This window comes from Callorhinus ursinus, unplaced genomic scaffold (assembly GCF_003265705.2).
Source record: "Callorhinus ursinus isolate GAN/ISIS: 27379988/994484 unplaced genomic scaffold, GSC_fseal_2.0 scaffold14, whole genome shotgun sequence".
NCBI classification, from domain to species: domain Eukaryota; kingdom Metazoa; phylum Chordata; class Mammalia; order Carnivora; family Otariidae; genus Callorhinus; species Callorhinus ursinus.
The window spans coordinates 7978625-8004825 of record NW_027397076.1 but is presented as its reverse complement, the minus strand read 5'-3'; the positions used below and the strand labels follow the sequence as shown (position 1 = coordinate 8004825).

General features: G+C 37.7%; 1 protein-coding gene and 1 long non-coding RNA gene across 3 annotated transcripts in view; both read right to left on the bottom strand.

The window, feature by feature from the left end:
• Nucleotides 1-20184, bottom strand: part of LOC141374081 (uncharacterized) — a 77010-nt gene extending 56826 nt beyond the window's left edge. Inside the window, exon 1 of the long non-coding RNA XR_012380641.1 lies at nt 19427-20184. This is a non-coding gene — a long non-coding RNA (uncharacterized lncRNA). The remainder of the gene's footprint in view (nt 1-19426) is intronic.
• Nucleotides 20185-21233: 1049 nt separating this feature from the next.
• WASHC3 (WASH complex subunit 3) overlaps nt 21234-26201 on the bottom strand; it is a 50938-nt gene continuing 45970 nt past the window's right edge. For both annotated transcript variants that reach the window (XM_025881395.2, XM_025881394.2), the window contains exon 7: nt 21234-21486. In XM_025881395.2, the coding sequence (XP_025737180.1) occupies nt 21402-21486 (85 nt within the window). In that variant the 3' untranslated portion in view covers nt 21234-21401. The remainder of the gene's footprint in view (nt 21487-26201) is intronic.

The window sequence follows — 26201 nt, the reverse complement described above, 5'->3', positions numbered from 1 at the left end:
TTAAGGGTATCTTTCAAAGAGAAGTTTTTAATTTTGGTGTTCCAATTTATTAGTTTGGTTTTTATGAATCATGCTTTTGGTATTTCACTTAAGAAATCTTTGCCTGAGGTCATAAAGATTTTCTCCGATGTTTTTTTCTTTTTCTAGAGAGTTTATAGTCATAGTTTGTTTGCTTTTCCCAGTATGAAGAGCCTTTGTTTGTGACAGGAAGTAGAAGGGTACACGACAGCCCAGCTCCATGGACTGGACAAAGACCTACTCTGTCATTGCCCTTGAAAAAACTGTTAGGTTTTACATTTAAAGTTTTTTTTTTTCTTTTCCTTTTCTTTTTTTTTTTTGGCTTCAGAGGTAGAGTTTAGTGATTCATCAGGTGCATATAACACCCACTGCTCATTTCATCAAGTGCCCTCCTTAATGCCCATCACCCAGTTACCCCATCCCTCCGTCCATCTTCCCTCCAGTAACCTCGTTTGTTGCCTATAGTTACGAGTCTCTTATAGTTTGTCTCCCTCTCTGATTTCATTTGATTTTATCCTTCCCTCTCTTCCCCTATGATTCTCTGTCCTGTTTCTTAACTCCTCCTAGAGCTACACTATGACCCAGCAATTCACTACTAGGTATTACCCAAAGGATACAAATGTAGTGATTCGAAGATGTCCCTGCATCCCAATGTTATAGCAGCAATGTCCACAATAGCCAAAATATGGAAAGAGCCCAGATGTCCTTCAACAGATGAATGGATAAAGAAGATGTGGTGTATATATATACAATGGAATATTATTTAGCCATCAAAAAATGAAATCTTGCATTTGCAATCACGTGGGTGGAACTAGAGGGTATTATGGTAGGTGAAATAAGTCAATCAGAGAAAGAAAAGCCTATGATTTCATTTTATTTTTGTATATAAGGTTTTGAATGGATTAAAGTTCTTTTAATAAGCTAGAGACTTCGAACCCATAGATACAGTAAATTACTCCATTTATCTAAGTCTTTCTTAATTTCTCTCAGCACTGTTTTATAGTTTTTAGTATACCTATATTTCACATTTTTTGTTAGATTTATCCCTAAGGATTTCATAGTTTTTGATGCTATTGTAAATGGCAATTTTTAATTTCAATTTTAACTGTTCATTATTAGCATATAAAAATACAATTGATTATTGTATATTGATTTTTGTATCCTTCAACCTTGTAAACTCATTAGCTCTAGCTTTTTTGAAGATTCCAATTGATTTTTATATAGATAATAATGCTCTCTGCAGGTAAAGATAGTTTTTCCTTACAATCTTTATGCCTTTTATTTTCTTTTCTTGCCTTATTTTATTGGCTAGAATCTCCAGTAGGATGTTGAATAGAAGTGGACACTGTTGTATTCAGCTTTTTACCATTTGGTATGATTTTATCTGCAGGTTTTTTGGTTTTTGTTTTTAATCAGATAGAGGAAGTTCATTTCTATTTTTAGTTAATTGAGAAAGGATGTTTTTGTCAAATGCATTTTATGTGCCTATTGAGATGATCATATGTTTTTTCTTTCAGTTTGTTAATATGATAAATTGATTTTTGAGTTAATTTAACCTTGCATTCCTGGGATAACTCCACTTGGATATGACTTATTTAAAAACAGAAGTTCTGGGGCTGGTTCCATAATTTGGCTGTTGTAGGTAATGCTGCTATAAACATCGGGTTGCATGTATCCCTTTGAATTAGTATTTTTGTATTCTTTGGGTAAATACCTAGTAGTGCAATTGCTAGATAATAGGGTAGTTCTATTTTTTACTATTTGAGGAAACTACATACTGATTTCCCTAGTGGCTGCACCAGTTTCATTCCCACAACAGTGCAAGACGGTTCCCCTTTCTCCACTTCCTCACCAATTGTTGTTTCTTTTTTTTAATTTTATCTTATTATGTTAATCACCATACATTACATTATTAGTTTTGATGTAGTGTTCCATGATCCATTGTTGGCACATAATACCCAGTGCTCCATTCAATATGTGCCCTCTTTAATACTCATCACCAGGCTAATTCCTCACCCCACCCCACCCCCAGAACCCTCAGTTTGTTTCTCAGAGTTCATAGTCTCTCATGGTTCGTCTCACCCTCCGATTTCCCCCCCTTCATTTTTCCCTTTTTACTACCTTTTTTTTTCTTTTTTAACATAAAATGTAGTATTTGTTTCAGAGGTATAGGTCTATGATTCAACAGTGTTACACAATTCACAGTGCTCACCATAGCACATACCCTCCCCAATATCTGTCACCCAGCCACCCCATCCCTCCCACCCCCCCACCACTCCAGCAACCCTCAGTTTGTTTCCTGAGATTAAGAATTCCTCATATCAGTGAGATCATATGATACATGTCTTTCTCTGATTGACTTATTTTGTTCAGCATAATACCCTCCAGTTCCATCCACGTCATTGCAAATGGCAAGATTTCATTCCTTTTGATTGCTGCATAATATTCCATTGTGTATATATACCACATCTTCTTTATCCATTCATTTGTTGATGGACATCTTGGCTCTTTCCATAGTTTGGCTATTGTGGACATTGCTGCTATAAATATTGGGGTGCATATACCCCTTTGGATCCCTACATTTGTATCTTTGGGGTAAACACCCAGTAGTGCAATTGCTGGATTGTAGGGTAGCTCTAGTTTCAACTTTTTGAGGAATCTTCACACTGTTTTCCAGAGTGGCTGCACCAGCTTGCATTCCCACCAACAGTGTAGGAGGGTTCCCCTTCTCCACATCCCCGCTAACATCTGTCATTTCCTGACTTGTTAATTTTAGGCATTCTGACTGGTGTGAGGTGGTATCTCATTGAGGTTTTAATTTGGATTTCCCTGATGCCGAGTGATGTTGAGCAATTTTTCATGTGTCTTTTGGCCAGGTGGATGTCTTCTTTGGAAAAATATCTGTTCATATTTTCTACCCATTTCTTCATTGGATTATTTGTTCTTTGGGGGTTGAGTTTGATGAGTTCTTTATAGATTTTGGAGACTAGCCCTTTATCTGATATGTCATTTGCAAATACCTTCTCCCGTTCTGTTGGGTGTCTTTTGGTTTGGTTGACTGTTTCTTTTGCTGTGCAAAAGCTTTTTATCTTGATGAAGTCCCAATAGTTCATTATTGCCCTTGCTTCCCTTGCCTTTGGTGATATTTCTAGGAAGAAGTTGCTGCGGCTGAAGTCGAAGAGCTGCTGCCTGTGTTCTCCTTTAGGAGTTTGATGGACTCCTGTCTCACACTGAGGTCTTTCAACCATTTTGAGTCTATTTTTGTGTGTGATGTAAGGAAATGGTCCAGTTTCATTCTTCTGCATGTGGCTGTCCAATTTTCCCAACACCCTTTGTTGAAGAGATTGTCTTTTCTCCATTGGACATTCTTTCCTGCTTCATCGAAGATGAGTTGACCATAGAGTTGAGGGTCCATTTCTGGGCTCTCTATTCTGTTCCATTAATCTATGTGTCTGTTTTTGTGCCAGTACCATACTGTCTTGATGATTACAGCTTTGTAATAGAGCTTGAAGTCCAGGATTGTGATACCAGCAGCTTTGCTTTTCTTTTTCAACATTCTTCTGGCTATTCAGGGTCTTTTCTGGTTCCATACAAATTTTAGGATTATTTGTTCCATTTCTTTGAAAAAAGTGGGTGGTATTTTGATAGGGATTGCATTAAATGTGTAGATTGCTCTAGGTAGCATTGACATCTTCACAATATTTATTTTTCCAATCCATGAGCTTGGAACATTTTTCCATTTCTTTGTGTCTTCCTCAATTACTTTCATGAGTATTTTATAGTTTTCTGAGTACAGATTCTTTGCCTCTTTGGTTGGATTTATTCCTAGGTATCTTATGGTTTTGGGTGCAGTTGTAAATGGGATCGACTCCTTAATTTCTCTTTCTTCTGTCTTGTTAGTGTATTGGAATGCCACTGATTTCTGTGCATTGATTTTATATCCTGCCACTTTACTGAATTCCTGTATGAGTTCTAGCAGTTTTGGAGTGGAGTCTTTTGGGTTTTCCATATAAAGTATCATATCATCTGCAATGAGTGAGAGTTTTACTTCTTCTTTGCCAATTCGGATGTCTTTTATTTCTTTTTGTTTTCTGATTGCTGTGGATAGGACTTCTAGTACTATGTTGAATAGCAGTGGTGATAGTGGACATCCCTGCCGTGTTCCTGACCTTAGGGGGAAAGCTCTCAATTTTTCCCCATTGAGAATGATATTTGCTGTGTGTTTTTCATAGATGGATTTTATGATATTGAGGTAGGTACCTTCTATCCCTATACTCCGAAAAGTTTTGATCAAGAAAGAATGCTGTACTTTGTCAAATGTTTTTTCTGCATCTTTTGAGAGGATCATATGGTTCTTGTTCTTTCTTTTATTAACGTATTGTATCACATGGATTGATTTGTGGATGTTGAACCAACCTTGCAGCCCAGGATAAATCCCACTTGGTTGTGGTGAATAATCCTTTTAATATACTGTTGGATCCTATTGGCTAGTATTTTGGTATGAATTTTTGCATCCACGTTCATCAGGGATATTGGTCTGTAATTCCGCTTTTTGATGGGGTCTTTGTCTGGTTTTGTGATCAAGGTAATGGTGGCCTTATAAACGAGTTTGGAAGTTTTCCTTCCATTTCTATTTTTTGGAACAGTTTCAGAGGAATAGGTGTTAATTCTTCTTTCAAAGTTTGGTAGAATTCCCCTGTGAAGCCATTTGGCCCTGGCTTTTGTTGGTTAGGAGATTTTTGATGACTGCTTCAATTTCCTTAGTGGTTATAGGTCTGTTCAGGTTTTCTATTCCTTCCTGGTTCAGTTTTGGTAGTTGATACATCTCTAGGAATGCATCCATTTCTTCCAGATTATCTAATTTGCTGGCATATAGTTGCTCATAATATGTTCTTATAATTGTTTGTATTTCTTTGGTGTTGGTGGTGATCTCTCCTCTTTCATTCATGATTTTATTTATTTGGGTCATTTCTCTTTTCTTTTTGATAAGGCTGGCCAGGGTTTTTTCAATCTTATTAATTCTTTCAAAGAACCAGCTGCTAGTTTTGTTGATCTGTTCCACTGTTCTTTTGGTTTCTATTTCATTGATTTCTGCTCTGATCTTTATTATTTCTCTTCTCCTGCTGGGTTTAGGCTTCATTTGCTGTTCTTTCTCCAGTTCCTTTAGGTGTAGGGTTAGGTTGTGTATTTGAGGCCTTTCCTGTTTCTTGAGAAAGGCTTGTATTGCTATATACTTTCCTCTTAGGACTGCCTTTGCTGTATTCCAAAGATTTTGAACAGTTGTGTTTTCATTTTCATTGGTTTCCATGAATTTTTTTAATTCTTCTTTAATTTCCTGGTTGACCCATTCATTCTTTAGTAGGATGCTCTTTAGCTTCCATGTATTTGAGTTCTTTCTGACTTTCCTCTTGTGATTGAGTTCTAGTTTCAAAGCATTGTGGTCTGAAAATATGCAGGGAATGATCCCAATCTTTTGGTACTGGTTGAGACCTGATTTGTGACCTAGGATGTGATCTATTCTGGAGAATGTTCCAGGGGCACTAGAGAAGAATGTGTATTCTGTTGCTTTGGGATGGAATGTTCTGAATATATCTGTGAAGTCCATTTGGTTCACTGTGTCATTTAAAGTATTTCCTTGTTGATCTTTTGTTTAGATGATCAGTCCATTTCAGTGAGGGGGGGTATTAAAGTCCCCCCCCATTATTGTATTATTGTTAATGTGTTTCTTTGCTTTTGTTATTAATTGGTTCATATAATTGGCTGTTCCCATGTTAGGGGCATAGATATTTACAATTGTTAGATCTTGTTGGATAGACCCTTTAAATATGATATAGTGTCCTTCCTCATCTCATATTATAGTCTTTGGTTTAAAATCTAAATGTCTGATATAAGGATTGCCACCCCAGCTTTCTTTTGGTGTCCATTAGCATGGTACATGGTTTTCCACCCCTTCATTTTGAATCTGGGGGTGTCTTTGGGTCTAAAATGAGTCTCTTGCAGACAGCATATGGATGGGTCTTTTTTTTTTTTTTTTTATCCACTCTGATACCCTGTGTCTTTTGATTGGGGCATTTAGCCCATTTACATTCAGGGTAACTATTGAAAGATATGAATTTAGTGCCATCGTATTGCCTGTAAGGTGACTGTTACTTTATATTGTCTTTGTTCCTTTCTGGTCTGTGTTACTTTTAGGCTCTCTCTTTGCTTAGAGGACCCCTTTCAATACTTCTTGTAGGGCTTGTTACATGTTTGCAAATTCCTTTAGTTTTTGTTTGTCCTGGAAGCCTTTTATCTCTCCTTCTATTTTCAATGACAGCCTAGCCAGATATAGTATTCTTGGCTGCATATTTTTCTCATTTAGTGCTCTGAATATATCATGCCAGTCCTTTCTGGCCTGCCAGGTCTCTGTGGATAGGTCTGTTGCCAATCTATTCTTTCTACCATTGTAGGTTACAGAACTCTTGTCTCAAGTTCTGCTCGAGATCCTGCTTTTAGGATTTTCTCTTTGTCTCTGAGACTCGCAAGTTTTACTATTAGATGTCGTGGTGTTGACCTAGTTTTATGGATTTTGAGGGCGGTTCTCTGTGTCTCCTGGATTTTGATGCCTGTTTAATCCTTCCCCAAATTAGGGAAGTTCTTTGGTATAATTTGTTCCATATACCTTCTGCCCCTCTCTCTCTTTCTTCTTCTTCTGGGATCCCAATTATTATAATATTGTTTCATCTTATGGTATCACTTATCTCTTGAATTCTGCCCTCGTGATCCAGCAGTTGTTTATCTCTCTTTTTCTCAGCTTCTTTGTTTTCCAACATTTGGTCTTCTATATCACTAATTCTCTCTTCTGTCTCATTTATCCTAGCAGTTAGAGACTCCATTTTTATTGCACCTTATTAATAGCCCTTATTTCTACTAGAAATAGATTAGATTAGTTAGATTTTAGTTCTTTTACTTCTCCACAAAAGGTTTCTCTAGTATCTTCCATGCTTTTTTCAAGTCCAGCTAGTATCTTTATAATTGTCATTCTGAACTCTAGTTCCAACATCTTACTAATGTCCGTATTGATTAGGTTCCTGGCAGTCGGTACAGCCTCTTGTTCTTTATTTTGAGGTGATTTTTTCCATCTTGTCATTTTGTCCAGAGGAGAATAGATGAATGAGAGAACAAAATGCTAACACGGTAAAACAACCCCAGAAAAATATACACTAAACAAATCAGAAGAGACCTGAAACCAGGGGAAAAGAAAGGGAAAGAAAGAAAAAAGAAAAAAAAAGAAAAAGAAAGAAAAAGAAAAAGATAAACAAAAAAAAAATATGATCAAATACGATCAGGCTGGTGGAGAGATCAGTGCCACATACTAGATTTTGGGCGTATTTTGGTCTGTTAGAAGAAACTGCCTCCCAAAAGTTTAAAGAAAGAAAAACTTATAAATTTATAAAAATAAGGGTAAATACGATGAGGGGATGGACTATGACTGTAAAGATGAAAATTATAAAAGATTTTATAAAGGGAATTGATAAGAACTTGGTTGAAAAAAGAAAGAAATTAAAAAAAAGGGAGAGTTGTGATCAGGCAGGAGACTAGAGCAAAGCCATACACTAGAGATTTAGCATATATTTTGGTCTGTTAGAAGGAAGTGTAACCCAAAATCCAAAATTTTAAAGAGAGAACAACTTATATACATACCAAAAATAAGGTTAACTACTATGAAGGATGGAATATGACTCTAAAATTGAAAAATAAAAGATTTTTTTTAAAGGGATTGATAAGATGTTGGTTGAAAAAGGGAAAAAGAAAAATTCAAAATAGAAAAAGAAAAAAAATTAAAAAAATTAACTTTGAAAGACTAAAGAATCTTGGGAAAAAAAGCCATGAATTCTATGTGCTGTATTCCCCTAGTGTTGGAATTCTGCCATTCTCATTGATCAGTAAACTTGGTCTTGGCTGGCTGTTCTTGCTGATCTTCTGGGGGAGGTGCCTGTTGCAGTGATTCTCAAATGTCGGCCAAAGGCAGAATTGCCCCGCCCTTGCTGGGGGCCTGGCTAAGTAATCTGCTTGGGTTTGCTCTCAGGAGCTTTTGTTCCCTGCAAGCTTTCTGTACAGATTTGGAGGACGAGAGTGAAAGTGGCAGCCTCCCAATCTCTGCCCCGGAGGATCCAAGAACTTGGGGCCCCTCTCCTCAGTGTGCCCCTAGAGAAAAGCAGTCAATCACTCTTGTCTCCCTGGTCTCCGCCTCACTCTGTGCTCACCCGGCCTGTGACCAAGCGTTTCTAGCTCTGGCACCTGACCCCATTTGGAGTCTCCAAACCTCCAGATTCCTGTGGTGCTCTCCTGCACCACTCCTCCTGGGGCAGGAAGGGGAGTCTCCCCGGATCTGCCACTTGTTGGGTCCCTGCTGGAAGAGCAGTGGCCCAAGTGTCCTGTGGATCATGGTTTATGGCAACCCCAAGCTGAGAGCCCACTCCTCAGCTCCGTCTTTGCAGCTGGCTTCCCTGCTCCAATATGTGGGAGCTCTGCCACACTCAGGCACCCCCAGTCTTTCTGTGACCCTGAGGTTCCTGAGACCACACTGTCCCAGCGAGGGTTCCACCCCCACTTAGCCACTGGAGCAACGTCCCTCAGCAGAGCAGACTTCTAAAAGTTCTGATTTTGTGCTCCACTGCTCTGTCACTTGCCATAGTGGCTTATGGAGGCTCCCTCCCCCCACGGTCTATCTTCCCATATATCGCCTCAGATTCACTTCTCCACACATCCTACCTTCCAGAAAGTGGTCGCTTTTCTGTTCAGAGAGCTGCTGTTATTCTTTTCTTCGATCTCCTGTTGAGTTCGTAGGTGTTCTGAATGGTTTGATACCTATCTAGCTGAATTCCTGGGACATTATGAAATTTAGGTCTCCTACTCCTCTGCCATCTTGCTCCTCCTCCACACCTGCTGTTTCTTGTGTTGTTGATTTTAGCCATTCTGATACATATGAGGTGATATCTCATTGTGGTTCTGATTTCCCTGATGATGAGTGATGTTGGGCATCTTTTCATGTGTCTCTTGACCATCTGTATGTCTTCTTTGGAAAAATGTCTATTCATGTCTTCTATTTTTTAATTGGAGTATTCATTTTGGGGTGTTGAGTTTATAAGTTCTTTATATATTTTGGATTCTAACACTTCATTGGATGTATCATTTGCAAAAATCCTCTCCCATTCCACAGGTTGTCTTTCAGTTTTGTAGATTGTTTCTTTTGCTGTGCAGAAAGCTTTTATTTTGATGAAGTCCCAATTACTTTTGCTTTTATTTCCTTTGCTGCAGGAGCCATATCTAGTAAGAAGTTGCTACAGCTGATGTCAAAGAAGTTACTGCTTGTGTTCTCCTCTAGGATTTTTATGGTTTCAGGTCTCCCACTTATCACATACATTTTGAATTTATTTTTGGGTATGGTGTAAGACAGTGGTTTAGTTTTCCCAATACCATTTGTTGAAGGGACTCTTTTTCCCGCTGGATATGCTTTCCTGTTTTGTTGAAGATTAATTGACCATATGGTTGTGGGTTCATTTCTGAGTTTTCTATTCTGTTTTATTGACCTATGTGTCAAATATTTTTGTTTCAGTACCATATTATCTTCATCACTACAGGTTTGTAAGATAATTTGAAGTCCGGAATTGCTTGCTTCAGCTTTGCCTTTCTTTTTCAAGGTTGCTTTGGCCATTTGGGGTCCTTTTGGTTTCATACAAATTTTAGGATTGTTTTAGCTCTGTAAAAAATGCTGTTGGAATTTTCATAGGGATTGCATTAAATGTGTGGATTGCTTTGGGTACTATAGAAATTTTAACAATATCTGTTCTTCCAATCCATGATGAATGGAGATAGAAGATGTGGTATATGTGTGTGTAGTATATGTATCTATATATGTATTGTGTATATATATGTGTGTATATATACATACACACACAATGGGATATTAGCCATAAAAATGAATGAAATCTGCTATTTGCAATGACATGGATAGAGTTACCGAGTATTATGCTAAGCAAAATAAGTCAGTCGAAGAAAGACAGATACCATAGGGTTTCAGTTATGTGTGGAATTTAAGAAACAAAACAAGTGAGGGGCACCTGGGTGGCTCAGTCGTTAAGCGTCTGCCTTCTGCCCAGGTCATGATCCCGGGGTCCTGGGATCGAGTCCCACATCGGGCTCCCTGCTCAGTGAGAAGCCTGCTTCTCCCTCTCCCTCCACCTGCCACTCTCCCTGCTTGTGCTCTCTCTCTTTCTGTCAAATAAATAAATAAAATATTTAAAACAACAACAACAACAACAAGTGAGCAAAGGGGAAAAAAGAGAGTGAGGCAAACCAAGAAACAGACTTTTAACTACAAAGAACAAACTGATGGTTACCAAAATGGAGGTGGGTGGGGGATGGGTTAAATAGGTGATGGGGATTAAGGAGCCCACTTTTTGTGATAAGCACCAGGTGTTTTATAAAAGTATTGAACTACTATGTTGTACACCTGAAACTAATATAACAGTATATTATAATGAACGATATGTTCACTAACTGCAGTTTAAATAAAAACTTCAAAAAACCATTGTTCCATTCTCATCTCTAAGGATGAAAAATAATAGATGTTTTTAGTATAGTTTACATTTACAGAATAATTGAGCAAATAGTGCAAAAGTTCAATATATACACTCCACTCCCCTCATTCCAGCTTCCCCCATTAGTAACAAATTGCATTAGTGTGATGCTTTTGTTATAATTAATGGACCATTTTTTGTTACAATTAAGGAACCAATATTAGTACATTATTATTAACTAGTCTATAGTTCACATTAAGGTTCATTCTTTGTGTTGTACAGTTCTATGGGTTTTGACAAATGAATAATGATATGTATCCATCACTTTACATTTTCATACAGAAGTTTAATTACCCTAAGAATATCCTGTGTTTCATCTATTTATTCTACTCTCACTCCCCTCACATCCTAAAAACTGATTTTTTTTTTTACTATCTCTGTAGCTTTGCCTTTTCTAAAATGTCATGTAGTTGGAATCACACAATATGTAGATTTTTCACTTACCAATATGCTTTAAAGTTCCTCTGTGTCTTTTCATGGCTTGATAACACATTTCCTCTCATTACTGAATAATATTCCATTGTGTGGATATACTAGAATTTGTTTATTCATTCACATTTGAAAGCCATCTTGGTTGTTTCCAGTTTGGAGAATTATGAATAAAGCTGCTATAAGCATTCATGGGTAGGTTTTTGTGTGGATATAAGTTTCCAACCCAAATGGATAAATACCTAGGAGTGTGGCTAGTGTATGATAAAACTATGTTAGCTTTAAGAAATTACCAAACTGTTTTTCAAAGTGGTCCCACTATTTTGCATTTCCATAAGGTATAAAGGAGTTTTAATGTTGATCTGCAGCCTTTCCAGCATGTAGTTTTATCAGGATTTTGGATTTTAGTCATTTTAATAGGTAAGTGGTATAATCTCATTGTTGTTTTAATTTGTATTTCCCTAATGATACATGATGGCCAACTTGTCACATTTCTAGTGAATATGTGTGTATTCATCTGTGTATCTTCAATGGTATTAAATTCAATTTGCTAAGAAAATTTTAAGAACATTTACCTCTGTTTTCATAATGAATATCAGTCTATAGTTTTATTATAATGTGTTTGATTTGGGTGCCAGATTAATATTGGTCTGATAGAATGACTTGGGAAGTAGTTCCCCCTTTTTAATTTGCTGGAAGAGTTTGTGTATAATTGGCATTATTTCTTCCTTAAATGTGTGGTAGGATTTTTTTGTGTGTGTGTGTGGTAGGATTTTGGCATCATTTCTTCCTTAAATGTTAGGTAGGATTCACCAATGAAGTCACATGGGTGTCCAGTTTTCTTTATGGGAATGTTTTTAACTATACATTCAACTTTTGTAGATGTAAGGCTATTCAGATTATTTCTTTTGGAGTGATTTTTGACAGTTTGTTTCTTTTATGGAATTATGTCATAGATTTTATCCTTGAGGCTTTTTGACTTTGCTATCTAGGTATTCTGTGTTTATACTGGCCATTTAAAAACTATGCTGCCAGTTTCTTAGAATTTTCTAAGGTTTGATCTGTAAAACAAGAATTACAGTATAGTAAAGCATAAACCAGTATGGTTAAGATGTCCCTAAGAAAATGTAGAAGTAACTTTACTTGATTGCCACATGGCCACATATTATAATACAAGTGAAAAAAACTGAATGTTAGAATTGATGTTAGAATTTCCTTAAATATAAAAAAATTTCACAACTCCACTTTGCAGATTACAATGTGAACTTTTAATAAGATTACTAAAAATTTAAGTATTTTGCTTTTGTACAGATAACCAAAAGCATTAATATTTAAGATAAGGATATTACTGATAATTTTTTTTTTTTTGTTTATATAACTAAACTTCTTTTCTTTCTTATGTTTCCTGGAAGAATCCTTCAACACCTCTGGGCTTCAATTTATCCACTTGTAAAAAAGAGGCAATTAGACTAGACATTTGCTAAGATTTCTTCTGTATTTAAAAATGTTATTATTCCAATACTTAGAATTTACTGAGAAAAAATATTTGTAAAGTTAACTACGAAGTGCTTAATTCTAAAGTATTTTAATCTACTCATATCAATTTGAACATAAGTATACACAGATGACTAATAAATGATTTGTAGATATTGTACAATGAATTTTTCCCAAGTTTATTTACTTGTAACCTGCCAATCTAAAGTAATATTGTTTTGGGAAGAGAGAAAATGAAGTCACAAATAAAATCTTTATACTTCATGTTCCAAAGGAAGATAAATATCTCTTGTTTAAGCTACCTATTCAAAATCCGAGTCAGAGTGACACTCACTTTAGTGTCAGTGCTTTTGTTATTAATCTTCCTAATGAGAAAGGTAAAAATGAATGTTTTTGAAAAGACATTTTGGCAGCGTTGCAGCAGCTATTAAAGTAGAGGACTTAAATTGTGAGAATTTAAGTTCTTCATGGATCCTGGAAATTAAGCTTGTTTTTGTGAAGAACTTGATCAGAAACAAAACAGTTTCACTGAATGTTATGTTGTCTGGGCACTCTTCAAGAGCACATGGACACAATTTATTCTCTAACAGGAGCCATGCTCTGGTTCAGATATAAAACTTTCACAGAAAAACTCTGCAGGGTATGTGTAAAAGGAAACATTTAAAAATTGTATTATAATTACAACAGACTATAAAGATACAGATTTAGTCATTGTTTATCCTTTGCTCATTCTTGGAATTTTAAAAACTAAAATTTGTAATGAGAAAGTTCTGGAAATCTTGAGTGTGGCTTACCATCCAATCCAAGACAAAAATTATACATTTTAAGTAAAGGCAAGTTCAGGCCAATTTGGTGTTTTAGAAGCAGCATTGTCTGCAGCAGAAGCTTCTGGTAGTGCCCTGCAACACATTCCCCAGTCCCACCTTGGATGTTAGCCACAGCTGTAGTAGACTTGTACTCAATCTCAGACTCACCTTTTGGTGATAGCAACCCATTTCCAATGAACGTTCCACTTCTCCACTTTCTGACACAGTGTCCTTTCCAAGGGCATGGAGCCACCAAGGTGCATAGGCAACTATATCCCAGAAATGTAGAGGAGTAATGCCCTCAATCAATGGGTCCAGGGCTCATGGACAGATGATCCAGCCTCTAGTCCTTCTGGGGGACAATTCTGGGAAGCACCTGTTCATTTATTTTTGTTTTGTTTATACTTTATTTTTTATTTGTTTTATAACACAAAACTATTTTTAATATAAAATAATACATTTTGATTGTAGAAAGTGTTTGAGAATAGATTTTCCAAAACATCCTTCTCAGACAAAAAAACTTCATCAAAGATACAGAAAATCTGAATTAAGTTTTTTTTTTTTTTATGCACCTGTTCATTTCTAAGGAGGTGCTGGTCTTGGAATCAAGTCCCAAGCATCCACAGTAGAAATCTTGATAATATATCCTTGTATTGTATTTTCTTCCCCGTCTCATTCTTCCTGCTCTCACTCCTGCCTCCCCCAGGAGGCAAATAAACTTCTTGTGCCTGAGTGTTTGTCTTGAGATCTGTTTTTAGGAGGAATACAACATAGGACTTTGGTGTGATAGTGGAAAGCAGATCCCTAGGATGGGCTTCTAGAACTTGGTCCCTTATCTTATTTTAAGAATAAACAGGATGATGGTAATTTCTGGTGTGCATCACAATTCATAAGAATCTCACCTGTGGTGGATTGGGACAAGAAGCCATGAGTTATCCAGTAGCTCTGTCACTAGAATGATTTAGGGGCAAAGGATTGTGGAATTGACTAGCATTTGTTAATTGTCTTGGAAACCTTGAAAAAAGGAAGTAAAGACTCAGATCCACCAACTATCATCTTAGGGCACTCTGAAAGCCAAAAGGCCACTTCTGTAGTATTTAAAGAGACCATTATCTCCTCATCTGTAGGACAGCTGTGGTGAAAACCAGGCCCAGGGTTTAAGGGTGGCAGACCTGCAAAGGAGATGATATGTGCAGTCTCTACAAGTCTGCTTTGCTAAAGTCACAGCCCTGATATTGAAGGAGAGGACTGAGATTTGAGATGAAAAAATTTGGGTGGATACACTTGAGCAGCTTGAATATCACGGCAGCCAAAGCAGTATTTTCTCCTTTACTAGAGGAAAGCAGCCTTGCCTTACCTGGAGATCATGCAGTGTTCACTTGAAGTGGATGCCTTCCATGTACAATAACCCCTGACACCTCAGTATTTATCTTCCCTTATTGCCTTGAGAATAATGTCAAGTTTCAGCTGAGAGAGAAAATATAGTCCTTGATCTGGGAAGAAAGAGCCTATTTACTGAAAGAATTTCAGGAACTGGCTAACAAGCACTGGCAGAAATCTGGAGAACATGTGTGGGAATAGATCTTGAGTCTGTCGGACCAGAGTGGGCAGAAAAAAGGCTGGATAGAGGAGAGTTTATTGACATGAGAGCACGCTCTTATGACTCAAGATTTAACATCCTGGCAATAGGGCTGGTGCTAATAGGCTGTTGGGATGATTTCATGAAATTTGGTCATGATGGCCTACACTAAGTGAGATGGAGATGCTGAAATCGCCTTGTCAAAGTACTGAGGAAGAGGTCAGGGGCTGAGAGGTGGGAATGTTAGAATGGATTTATTTCTTGTGTTGAGAGAGCCAACCTACTATTTTCCCAGGAAGGATCCAGAGAACTCTCTTTACTAAGGAAAAAAACTTAATTCAGATTTTCTGTATCTTTGATGAAGTTTTTTTGTCTGAGAAGGATGTTTTGGAAAATCTATTCTCAAACACTTTCTACAATCAAAATCACTACCTGCCGGTAGTGATATTCAACCATCAGTGGCAAAGTAGCACCAAGCTGAAGTGGCAATCAAGATTCCCTGCTAAGCAGGGATCTGTGTTGGTAATTAATATACCATGGTGTACCTCATGCTCAAGGTAGAAGGTAGCAGACTAGAGTATAGCTTTAATTGTAACACTCCAAGAAAGCATGAGCTGGTGAGAAGGCTGATGTCAGCTGCTATAAAGGAGAAGTGTTTTCCTGTAATTATTATCTCATCATGTCCATCCATCGAAAAGGAGGCCAAAGTCCTTTGAAAAATGCCACCTTGGGGCACCTGGGTGCAGCTGGTTGGGCAGCCGACTCTTGATTTCGGCTCAAGTCACAATCTTGGGGTTGTGGGATCAAGCCCTATGTCAGGCTCTGTGCTCAGTGCACAGTCTGCTTGTCCCTCTCCTTCTGCTCCTTGCTGCGCTCTCTCATAAATAAATAAAATCTTAAAGAGGAAAATGCCACCTTTTCCACTACAAGTATATATAAAAAATATTTCCTCAGTCTTTCTTTAAAGAACTATAAACTACTTGTCAAAGTAACTGTACAATGGAGAAAGGGGAATACTTAATCCTTTTAAATGTTGTTGGATAGAGGGCCAAATTGACTTAATATCAAGTAATCTAAGATGTCATCATTTTCCCTCAGTTAGAGTGGGGCATTATGGACACCAGGTAACAAATAAAGTCTGGGTTCCAGTCCATCTTACAGTACTTTCAACTGGACTAGATAGGTCCCTGTGGCTATTGCCCTGGTCTCTGAGTACATACTTGGGATATTCTTAGCAGCTTCACATTGATTCCCTGACCTATGGAATAAAATCCATTATGGTAGGGAGGATCAAGTAGAAATCCCTACAATTGCACACTGCCACCCCAGCCAAGATAGTAAACTAGAAAAAAATATTGCATTCTGAGTGGAATTGCAGAGATTAGCACCATCTTCAAACACTTGAAGGATGCAGAAGTGGTACCCTCTGCATTCACCTGTATCACCCTGCTAAATCACAAGGACCATGGTAGAAGACAAAGGACTATCATAAACTTGACCAAGTGATCATGCCAATCATGGCTCCTATGCCAGATATGATACCTTTCCTGGAACATATCAACACAGCCTCTGGCATGGAATATGACTGTTGATTTGGAAAACTTTTTTTCAATCATTAAGGACATCAAAAGTGTTTATATACATGGGAAGGATAGCAATGCATGCTAACCTACTGTCATAGGGTTATGTTAACTCTCTTGCTCTTTCACTATGTAGTCTGCAGGAATCTTGTTCATACTGATATTCCACAAAACCTCATGCTGGTAACTTGTATTGGTAAATCAGGCTAAAGATTAGTGAAGAGGAAGTGGAAGGGACTCTTGGTGCCTTATAAGATAGAAGATAGAAGACACAAGCTAGAAGATAGAAGATTCAGATCCTTGCAGATTTTAGGGGTCCAGTGGTCTGGAGAATGCTGGGACAGGGTAAAGGACAAGGTACTCAGCCATCAGAAAGGATGAATACCCACCATTTGCATCGACATGGATGGAACTGGAGGGTATTATGCTAAGTGAAATAAGTCAAGCAGAGAAAGACAATTATCATATGGTTTCACTCATATGTGGACTATAAGGAATAGTACAAAGGACCATAAGGGAAGGGAGGGAAAACTGAATGGGAAGAAATCAGAGAGGGAGACAAACCACGAGAGACTCTGGACTCCGGGAAACAAACTGAGGGTTACAGAGGGAGGGGGGATGGGAGGATGGGGTAACCGGGTGATGGGTATTGAGTGCACGTGATGTGATGAGCACTGGGTGTTATACACAACTAATGAATCATTGAACACTACATCAAAAACGAATGATGTACTATATGTTGGCTAATTGAAAATTAAAAAAAAAAGGACAAGTTACTGAACTTGCACCCTCTACCATTAAGAAAGAGTTATAGCATGTTGGGGGCTTTGGCTTTTGAAAGTCAAATACTGCTCTCACCCATTTGTGGGGAGATTTGGAAGGCTGCTAGTTTCAAATACAGTCCAGAGCACAGAAGGCTGTGCTCCTGGTTCAGGCTATGACATAACTTGCCCTGCTGCTCAGTTGATTACATGACAGATTATCCATTGACAGACACTACAGATACCTGAGGTAGACACTGTGTAGCATCTCTGGCAAGTTCTAATAGACAGCACAAGATCTTAGGTTCTGGAGCAAAGTCATATGCTTTCTCATTGTTTGAAAAGCAACTCCTGGTATGTCTCTGCATTTATCAGAAACTGAAAATCTGATGTCAAATGATTAACTGGAGCTGCCCATCAAGCGGTGGATATTATCAGATTCACCAAATCATAAGGTCAGATAGTCACAGTAGTAATCCATCATTCGATGGAAATGATGCATTTGGAATCAAGCCTGAGTAAGTCCAGAGGGCATGTGTAAGTTACATGGACAGGTAGCCTAGATTCCTTATAATTTACCTCTCTTGCACTAATGCATCTCCTTCAACCTATTCCTATGATCTCATCGGGAATTCCCTATGATCAGTTGTATCAGTTATTTATTGCTACAGTAATGCCATATAATAATCAAAAAAATCTTTATGAGAATCAATGATGAGCATTTGTTATTCACACATCTAAGGCCAGCTGGGAATTGGTAGGCATATGTTCTGGTCTTGGCTGGGCTTGCTCACATTTTGAGCTTGGCTGCCGGGTTTCTAGAACAACTTAGCTATGCTCCACATATCTTTCATTTTTCATCAGACTATCCCAGTTCTTATATCAGTGGCAGAGGCAAGACCAACCATCCAAGTATTTTTCAAGCCTCTGCTTGGATCACATTTGCTAACATTCTGTTGGTCCAGAGCAAAATCACATGGCTAAATTCAGAGTCAAAAGGTGTGGCAGAATGCTCCACCCAGAGTGGGAAGGCAATGCAAAATTATATGGCAAAAGGCATGGAAACAGGAAGAGGTGAAGAACTGAAGCTCTTTTTTGCAATATCAACATGCCAGGTGACAGATAAGGAAAAAGTAGGCCTTGTTCATGGACGGAGCAGCTTGATATGTTGGTGTGAGCCAACAATGGCTGGCTTCTACACTATTGCCTCTCTCAGAGGAGGCCATAGAGATTAGTGGTGAGGGAAAAAGCTTCCTGATGGACAGAGCACTTCAAACAGTACTCTTGGTCATCCATGATGATAGAGAAAGACATGGCCTGAGTTAAGAATAAAAAAAAAATCTTTTTGACTATGGCAAAATGTGCAGATTTTTGTATCATGGAATGTCAATGAGAAAACACTCACATGAGGAAGCAAAGATCAGGCAGACAGGATGATTCCAATAGGTTTCAGCCAGTCTTGTCCATAACCACTTCAGGCTTGCACAACAAACCCATGAATGGAGTGATCATGGTGACAGAGTTGGAAGCCATGCATGGGATGGGCCCAGTAGCTTCGATTTTTTTCTCATTAAGGATGATCTAGTTACTACTACTATTGAATATGTGATCTGTCACAAGCAGATACCAATGATTTGGTACTATCCCTTTATTAAAATCAACTAGTTACTTGGTAGCAAGTTGTGTGTGTTAATTTCCTTCTACCCCAAAAGAGAAAGTAATTCATTTGTATACTAATTAATTTGTACTCTTAATGTAGGTTTGCCCTCCTTTCCAGCAGTATCTCTGCCACCATTACTATCTGAAGGTCTACAGAATGCCTATTACCAACATAGTATCCTGCATTACATTGCCTCAGACCAAGGAACTGTTTCATAGCAAATGAAGAACATGAACAATTAGATCAATGAATCTACATATACAGCATTATCCAGAAGCAGTTAATCTAGGAGAACAATGAAATGACCTATTATAGGGTCAGCTTAGGCATCAGCTCAGGTATAATATCCTGTAGGATTAAGATCCCATTTACCAGGATATGATACATGTACTATACCAATGGCCAATATATGATGCCATGTCCCCAAATGCAAGGTTCAGGAACCAAGAGGATAGAAATAGGATTGGCCTTTCTTACCACCATTCCCAGTGAGTTACTTGTAGAATGTGTTTCCCATTCCTACCACCTAGGCTTTGCTGGATTGGAGGTCCTGTATCCTGACGGGGTAAAGGGAAGAAGCTCGCACACTTCCACCAGGAAGCACTGTAAGGACTCCACAAAACTGAAGCTACAGCTGCCAACTGGTCCTGTTGGGCTGCTCATGTCTGTGGGACAACAGGCAAGAAAGGGGAATTAATATGTTGGTTAACATGAGGAGCTAGGAATGTGACTACAAAATAAAACAGTGAGGATGTGTCTGGAACTTAGGTGATTCACTGGGGGCATGTCTTGATGTTTCCAAGGCTGATGAGAACAGCAAACAAACAATTGTGATAATCATAGCCTAAAAAAGGGCAAAGTAACCAAGACTTAGATCCCTGAAGGGATGAAGGTCTGGTTCACTCTAGCAGTCGACCATACTAGGTCAGCTGAATTTCTGGCAGAAAGCAATGAAAACCTCAAATGAGGCGGGGAGGAAGAAGATAATGAATATATTTTGGCCTTGGGTTCAGTAATAACAGGAACTGTAGCTTGTCTAATCCTTCTGGGTAGTCTTTTATAGAATGTGGCTGACCACCACCTTGAAGATTCAGTGATGGAGTGGACTTAATATGGGACTCAAGCAACTCTGCATAGGCAAGAACTATTCAGCAATACACACCTCTTTTGCCCAACATCACATCCCCTTGTCAACTTCTGCTATCAGCTACAAATGCACTTGACAGTTATGAGCTCAGACTTGTCGTTTTTCACTAGTGAAATCCCACCACAAGTGTGAGCCATGCATCTGTTTTCTGTTCCAAGTCCTTTCTCAATGTTGGAAGCCCACCTTCCCACACAAAAGTACAGCCCAGAAGTGCTGGGGTAATCAATGCTCCTGGAGGTAACTTTCAACTAATGGGGGATGGAAACTGGTTAATAATTATCCTATCTGTATTAGGTGGGCATTTTTGGGAGGTATTTTGTAAGCTCCTCAGGTCTTAGCCCAAAATGGCAACCTTAATAATATACTTTTGTATTGGTTTTCTTCCTCTTGCTCTTCCTGTTCTCTCACTTCTGCATCCTGTGATTACCTCACAAGTGACATACTTACACTCAAGTCCTTTTCTCAGGGTCTACTTTCAGGTGGGCTAAACTAAGATGAGCACCATTAATCAAATGCATTTATATATCTTTTCATGTAAGTATTTTAGAAATTTTCTACACTGTGTGCAAATAATTCTTCGTGAATTATTTGGTAAGGTGAGGACAGCATTTTAAATATTTTTTTTCTGTTTAGGCAATAAAAGAGTTGATCACAAGATGCTTGCTTGCTCTGAGACACATTGAAACTACCTTCAATTCAATTTCTATCTGATGATAAATATTTTAAAAATATCTGACACTTTAAGAGCATAGGAACTAATGGACAAGTGGTGGAAAGCTCTATATGCTAACAAATATGACCAATAAATTCCAAATTCACACTTTCTATGATATATAAGCTTCAAGTTGTCACAGAATATTTAAATCTGATATAAGTCTCTGTCAGAAACTTCTTAACTACTCTTACAATACAAATGCACATATTTTTCATGCTAAAACAGTCACAAAAATTGAATAACTCACTTAGCCAAATTCACTTTTTTTGCAAAGAGTCTATTATTGATCGCCAATTGACTTCATTTTCAATGCTCACTGCATCCCTGAAATATCCCATCTTAGTATTTGTAGCACTAACAGCACTTTATTTAGGTTATTCTATTTTTCAGTCATAGCCCTGTATTTTGGTAACAAGACATACTGCCAGGTTATAAACACTTTATTTTTTATTTTTTAACATAGAGGAAGTTTGGTGGTGGATATATGGCCAGTTGATATTTTTATGACTAGAGTTCAAGTTCAGGTTCTCTTTCTCATAGAATGTAATGTATACCTACACATGTATATGTAACTGTTATCAAAATTAAGCTTAGTCACTAAAAGAAGATTCACTGTCTGAAATTTCTTCTGTATTTTTTTCACCTTCACCATCAGGCACTGGAGCATCTGGCCTCCTAAAAGAGAAGGGAACAATTTTTAAAGGTTTTTCCAGCTGAAAAAAAGAATTTCCTAACTGTAAATTAGGTTCATCCTAGAATATTGCTGATAATAAATCTGCCAAGTCTGCACCCTTAACTGAAAGAGTCTCCCGCTCTCCACAGCATGCTTCTCTTTGGTTTCTCCAGCACCATAAGGACCAAGTGCTGTTCCTGTATGGGCCACAGCACTGTTTTCTCTTGCCAGTCCTTACAGAATGTGCTACTTCAGCACTTTCTGCCTTCTCATTACCAGGGAGACCCAACTACAGATGGAGATGTGATGTAGAGAGGTTGGCATGCCCACTGCTACATCTCTGCAGCCTCCAAGTGTACAGGAGGCAGAGAGAAAGGAAAGCTAGAAATGGAAAGAAAAGGAAAATCTTCATGTTTCAGGAAAGCTGCAAAAAGAAATTTAAAAATGGAAGAGAGTGAAAGAATGGCTATTAAGAAACACAAACAATATGGAAATTTTGCAGGGGAGAAGAGGGTCTGGTAAAAGAAGGTTCTTAATGTTTGTTGAGTGTTTTCATTTATATTTTATCTTCATAGAATGAATGTAAAAAGTATGAGTTGGCAAAAAAAATGTCTCAAAGATTCCCTAGGCACAACAAAGAGTTATGAGAATGGTTAAACTCCAACTTTGCAGGGATATATTATAATAGACCAAATGAAATTTTAATGGTGTCATCAAAACAGTCAACTAGATAGGCTCTATAGTGTTTGTTAGTAAATCATTTAATCAATATAGTAATACTATTGTTCAGCCTCTCTTCACTCTTACGAAGAAAGTAAATTAAGCAAGTAAAGTATACTTCTGGGGAAATTAAGAAGGAAAGGAAAAATGATATAGCATTGAAACCTACCAGACTTATTTCTCCCTCAGGCTCTTTGATTCTTATTAAAGAATTAGGACACCAACCAATAAAACTTTGCCACAAATATAATTACTGTTACTCAAATTAAAAAATATACAATCTACCATTTAGTTATTAAGAATTATGGCTGAGGTTGGGCTTATGTTTTTTAATATTATATCTGTCATGCTACAAAACAGAGAAATGCTGGCATTGCTCCCAGCAATGGGTCAAACATAAACCCATTTGCTCTGCTGTACAATTTTAGATTATGCTTATGAGGAAGTCACATGTACTCAATATAGTAAAACTTTAAAGCTGGGTACAGCATGTCTAAGTTTTGACTGATATTCCATCCCTAAAATACTAACACAAGACCATAGTCTTCATTGTTCTCCATAGAAGCAAGAACTCTAAAATAGTGGGCATGAATACTGGAAACATTTTCCAAGTAAGTTTCTCTGCTATATAGGTGATTTCTTACTGTCTTTACTTTGTTAAAAAGGAAAAAATTACCAGAAGGAATTATTTGAATACTACATCAAATTATATCTATGGCAACTCAAACAAATAAAACAATGTATACGATGCCTCCAAAATAAATGCTAGTTAAGGGCAAAAGCAGCTTAAGCTTAGAAGGAGCTGGAATTATATACTTCATTTATGTGTGTAGCCATTTTTAAAAATGTGATCATCACAGCTGTATAGCATAGGGTTAAGAACACAGATTCTGGAGTCAGACTGTTTGGATTCAAATCCAGTCTTGCTACATTTTTGAGCAACTTTGGGGAAGCTGGGTAATCACTCTGGATCCAACTAATTGACTGGATTGTTATAATGATTAAAATGAGGGGTGCCTGGGTGGCTCAGTTGTTGAGCGTCTGCCTTCGGCTCAGGTCATGATCCCGGGGTCCTGGGATCGAGCCCCACTTTGGGCTCCCTGCTCAGTGGGGAGTCTGCTTCTCCCTCTCCCACTCCCCCTGCTTGTGTTCCCTCTCTCACTCTGTCTCTCTCTTAAAATAAATTTTTAAGAAATGATTAAAATGAATTATTATGTGTAAAGTATATCAAATAATATTTGGCACATAGTAAATATATTAAATAAATGCTATCTTCTATCATCATCATCATCATCATCACATACCCACCATTTTTCCAGGAACTGTGTTAGGTGCCGGAAATACAGAAATGAATAACAAGTAGTTCCTGCCCTGAAGAAGCTGATATTTTAGGGGAATATTTCAGAGGGAGACAGAAATGCAAATTATTATTATATAGTGTGATATACATGAATACAGTTGTAGTAACTATGCTTATGTGAAAAGAAAAAGTAATTCACTCTATGAGGTTTGGTCAGAGAAGATTTCAGAGTAGTGGAGACACTTGTGAAGGCTATTAGAATAAGAGTAGGAGTTTCCCAGAAAAGATGGGAATAAGTGGGGATGAGAGGGTTCTGAATAAAGAAAAAAAAAAGGGGGAATTCATGCCGCATTTGGGAACTATAAGTCATTTGGGAGCTAGAATATAAGGCAATTGCAGTTAAAATGTGATGACATTAGACCATTTGGCAGGAGCAATAGGTATGAGAATTTCCTTCCTATTTAAGGATGAATACTCCTCCTTTGTATGTATATACTACATTTTGTTTAGCCATTCACCTGTGGGTGGGCATTTGGGCTGTTTCCACCTTTATGCTACTGTGAATAATGCTACTATGAACATGGTATACAAATACATGTTTGAGTCCCTGCTTTCACTTCTTTTGGGTATATACCCAGAAGTGGAATTGCACAACCTTATAGTAATTCTATGCTTAATTTCTTGAGGATCTGCAATATTGTTTTCCATAGCAGCTATATTATTTTACATTCCCACCAACAGTGCACAAGGGTTCCATGTTCTTTGTATCTTTGCTAATACTTGTTATTGCTTGTCTTCATTCATTTAAAAATAAATTTTAGGCTACTTTGACTTGGAATTGCTAGGAAGACAAAAGAAAAAGCATACACTAGTCCCTTTTGGATATAAAAAAGAGAAAAACTTCAAGAAATTATGAGAATGAAAAGGGATAATGTGTATGAAAGTATTTTATAAGTTAAAAACTTTACATGAAAAACCCACAGCAAATATTATCCTCAATGGGGAAAAGCTGAGAGCCTCTCCCATAAGATCAGGAACACGACAAGGATGCCCACTCTCACCACTACTGTTCAACATAGTACTAGAAGTCCTAGAAACAGCAGACAACAAAAAGAAATAAAAGCTATCCAAATTGGCAAAGAAGTCATCAAACTCTCTCGCTTCGCAGATGACATGATATTTTATGTGGAAAATCCAAAAGACTCCACCCCCAAATTACTAGACCTCATACAGCAATTCAGTAATGTGGCAGGATATAAAATCAATGCACAGAAATCAGTTGCAATGCAACTGTAGAAAGAGAAATAAGAGAAATGATTCCATTTACAATAGCAACTGTAGAAAGAGAAATTAGAGAAATGATTCCATTTACAATAGCACCAAAAGCCATAAGATACCTCGGAATAAACCTAACCAAAGAGGTAAAGAATCTACACTCTAGGAACTGCAGAACACTCATGAAATAAGTTGAAGAAGACACAAAGAGATGGAAAAATATTCCATGCTCATGGATCGGAAGAATAAACATTGTTAAAACGTCTATGCTACCCAGAGCAATCTATACCTTCAATGCCATCCCGATCAAAATTCCAATGACATTTTTCAAAGTGCTGGAACAAACAATCCTAAAATTTGTATGGAATCAGAAAAGACCCCGAATCGCCAAGGAAATGTTGAAAAAGAAAAACAAAGCTGGGGGCATCACGTTGCCCGATTTGAAGCTATATTACAAAGCAGTGATCACCAAGACAGCATGGTACTGGCACAAAAACAGACGTATAGACCAATGGAACAGAATAGAAAGCCCAGATATAGGCCCTCAACTCTATGGTAAAATAATCTTCAACAAAGCAGGAAAAAACATGCAATGGAAAAAAGTCAGTCTCTTCAATAAATGGTGCTGGGAAAATTGGACAACCACATGCAGAAGAATGAAACTTGACCATTCTCTAACACCATACACAAAGACAAACTCAAATTCGATGAAAGACCTCAATGTGAGACAGGAATCCATCAAAATCCTAGAGGAGAACATAGCAGTAACCTCTTTGACATCGTCCACAGCAACCTCTTTCAAGATTCATCTCCAAAGACTAGGGAAACAAAAGCAAAAATGAACTTTTGGGACTTCATCAAGATAAAAAGCTTCTGCACAGCAAAGGAAATAGTCAACAAAACAAAGAGGCAACCCACAGAATGGCAGAAGATATTTGCAAATGACACTACAGATAAAGGGCTGGTATCCAAGATCTATAAAGAACTTCTCAAACTCAACACCCAAAAGCAAATAATCAAGTCGAAAAACGGGCAGAAGACATCAGACACTTCTCCAAAGAAGACATACAAATGGCTAACAGACACATGAAAAAATGTTCATCATCACTAGCCATCAGGGAAATTCAAATCAAAACCACATTGAGATATCACCTTATATTAGTGAATGGCAAAAATTGACAAGGCAAGAAACAACAAATGTTGGAGAGGTTGGGGAGAAAGGGGAACGCTCTTACACTGTTGGTGGCAATGCAAGTTGGTACAGCCACTTTGGAAAACAGTGCTGAGGTACCTCAAAAAATTAAAATAGAACTACCCTATGACCCAGCAATTGCACTACTGGGTATTTAACCCAAAGACACAGATATAGTGAAAAGAAGGGTCACATGCACCCCAATGTTCATAGCAGCAATGTCTGCAATA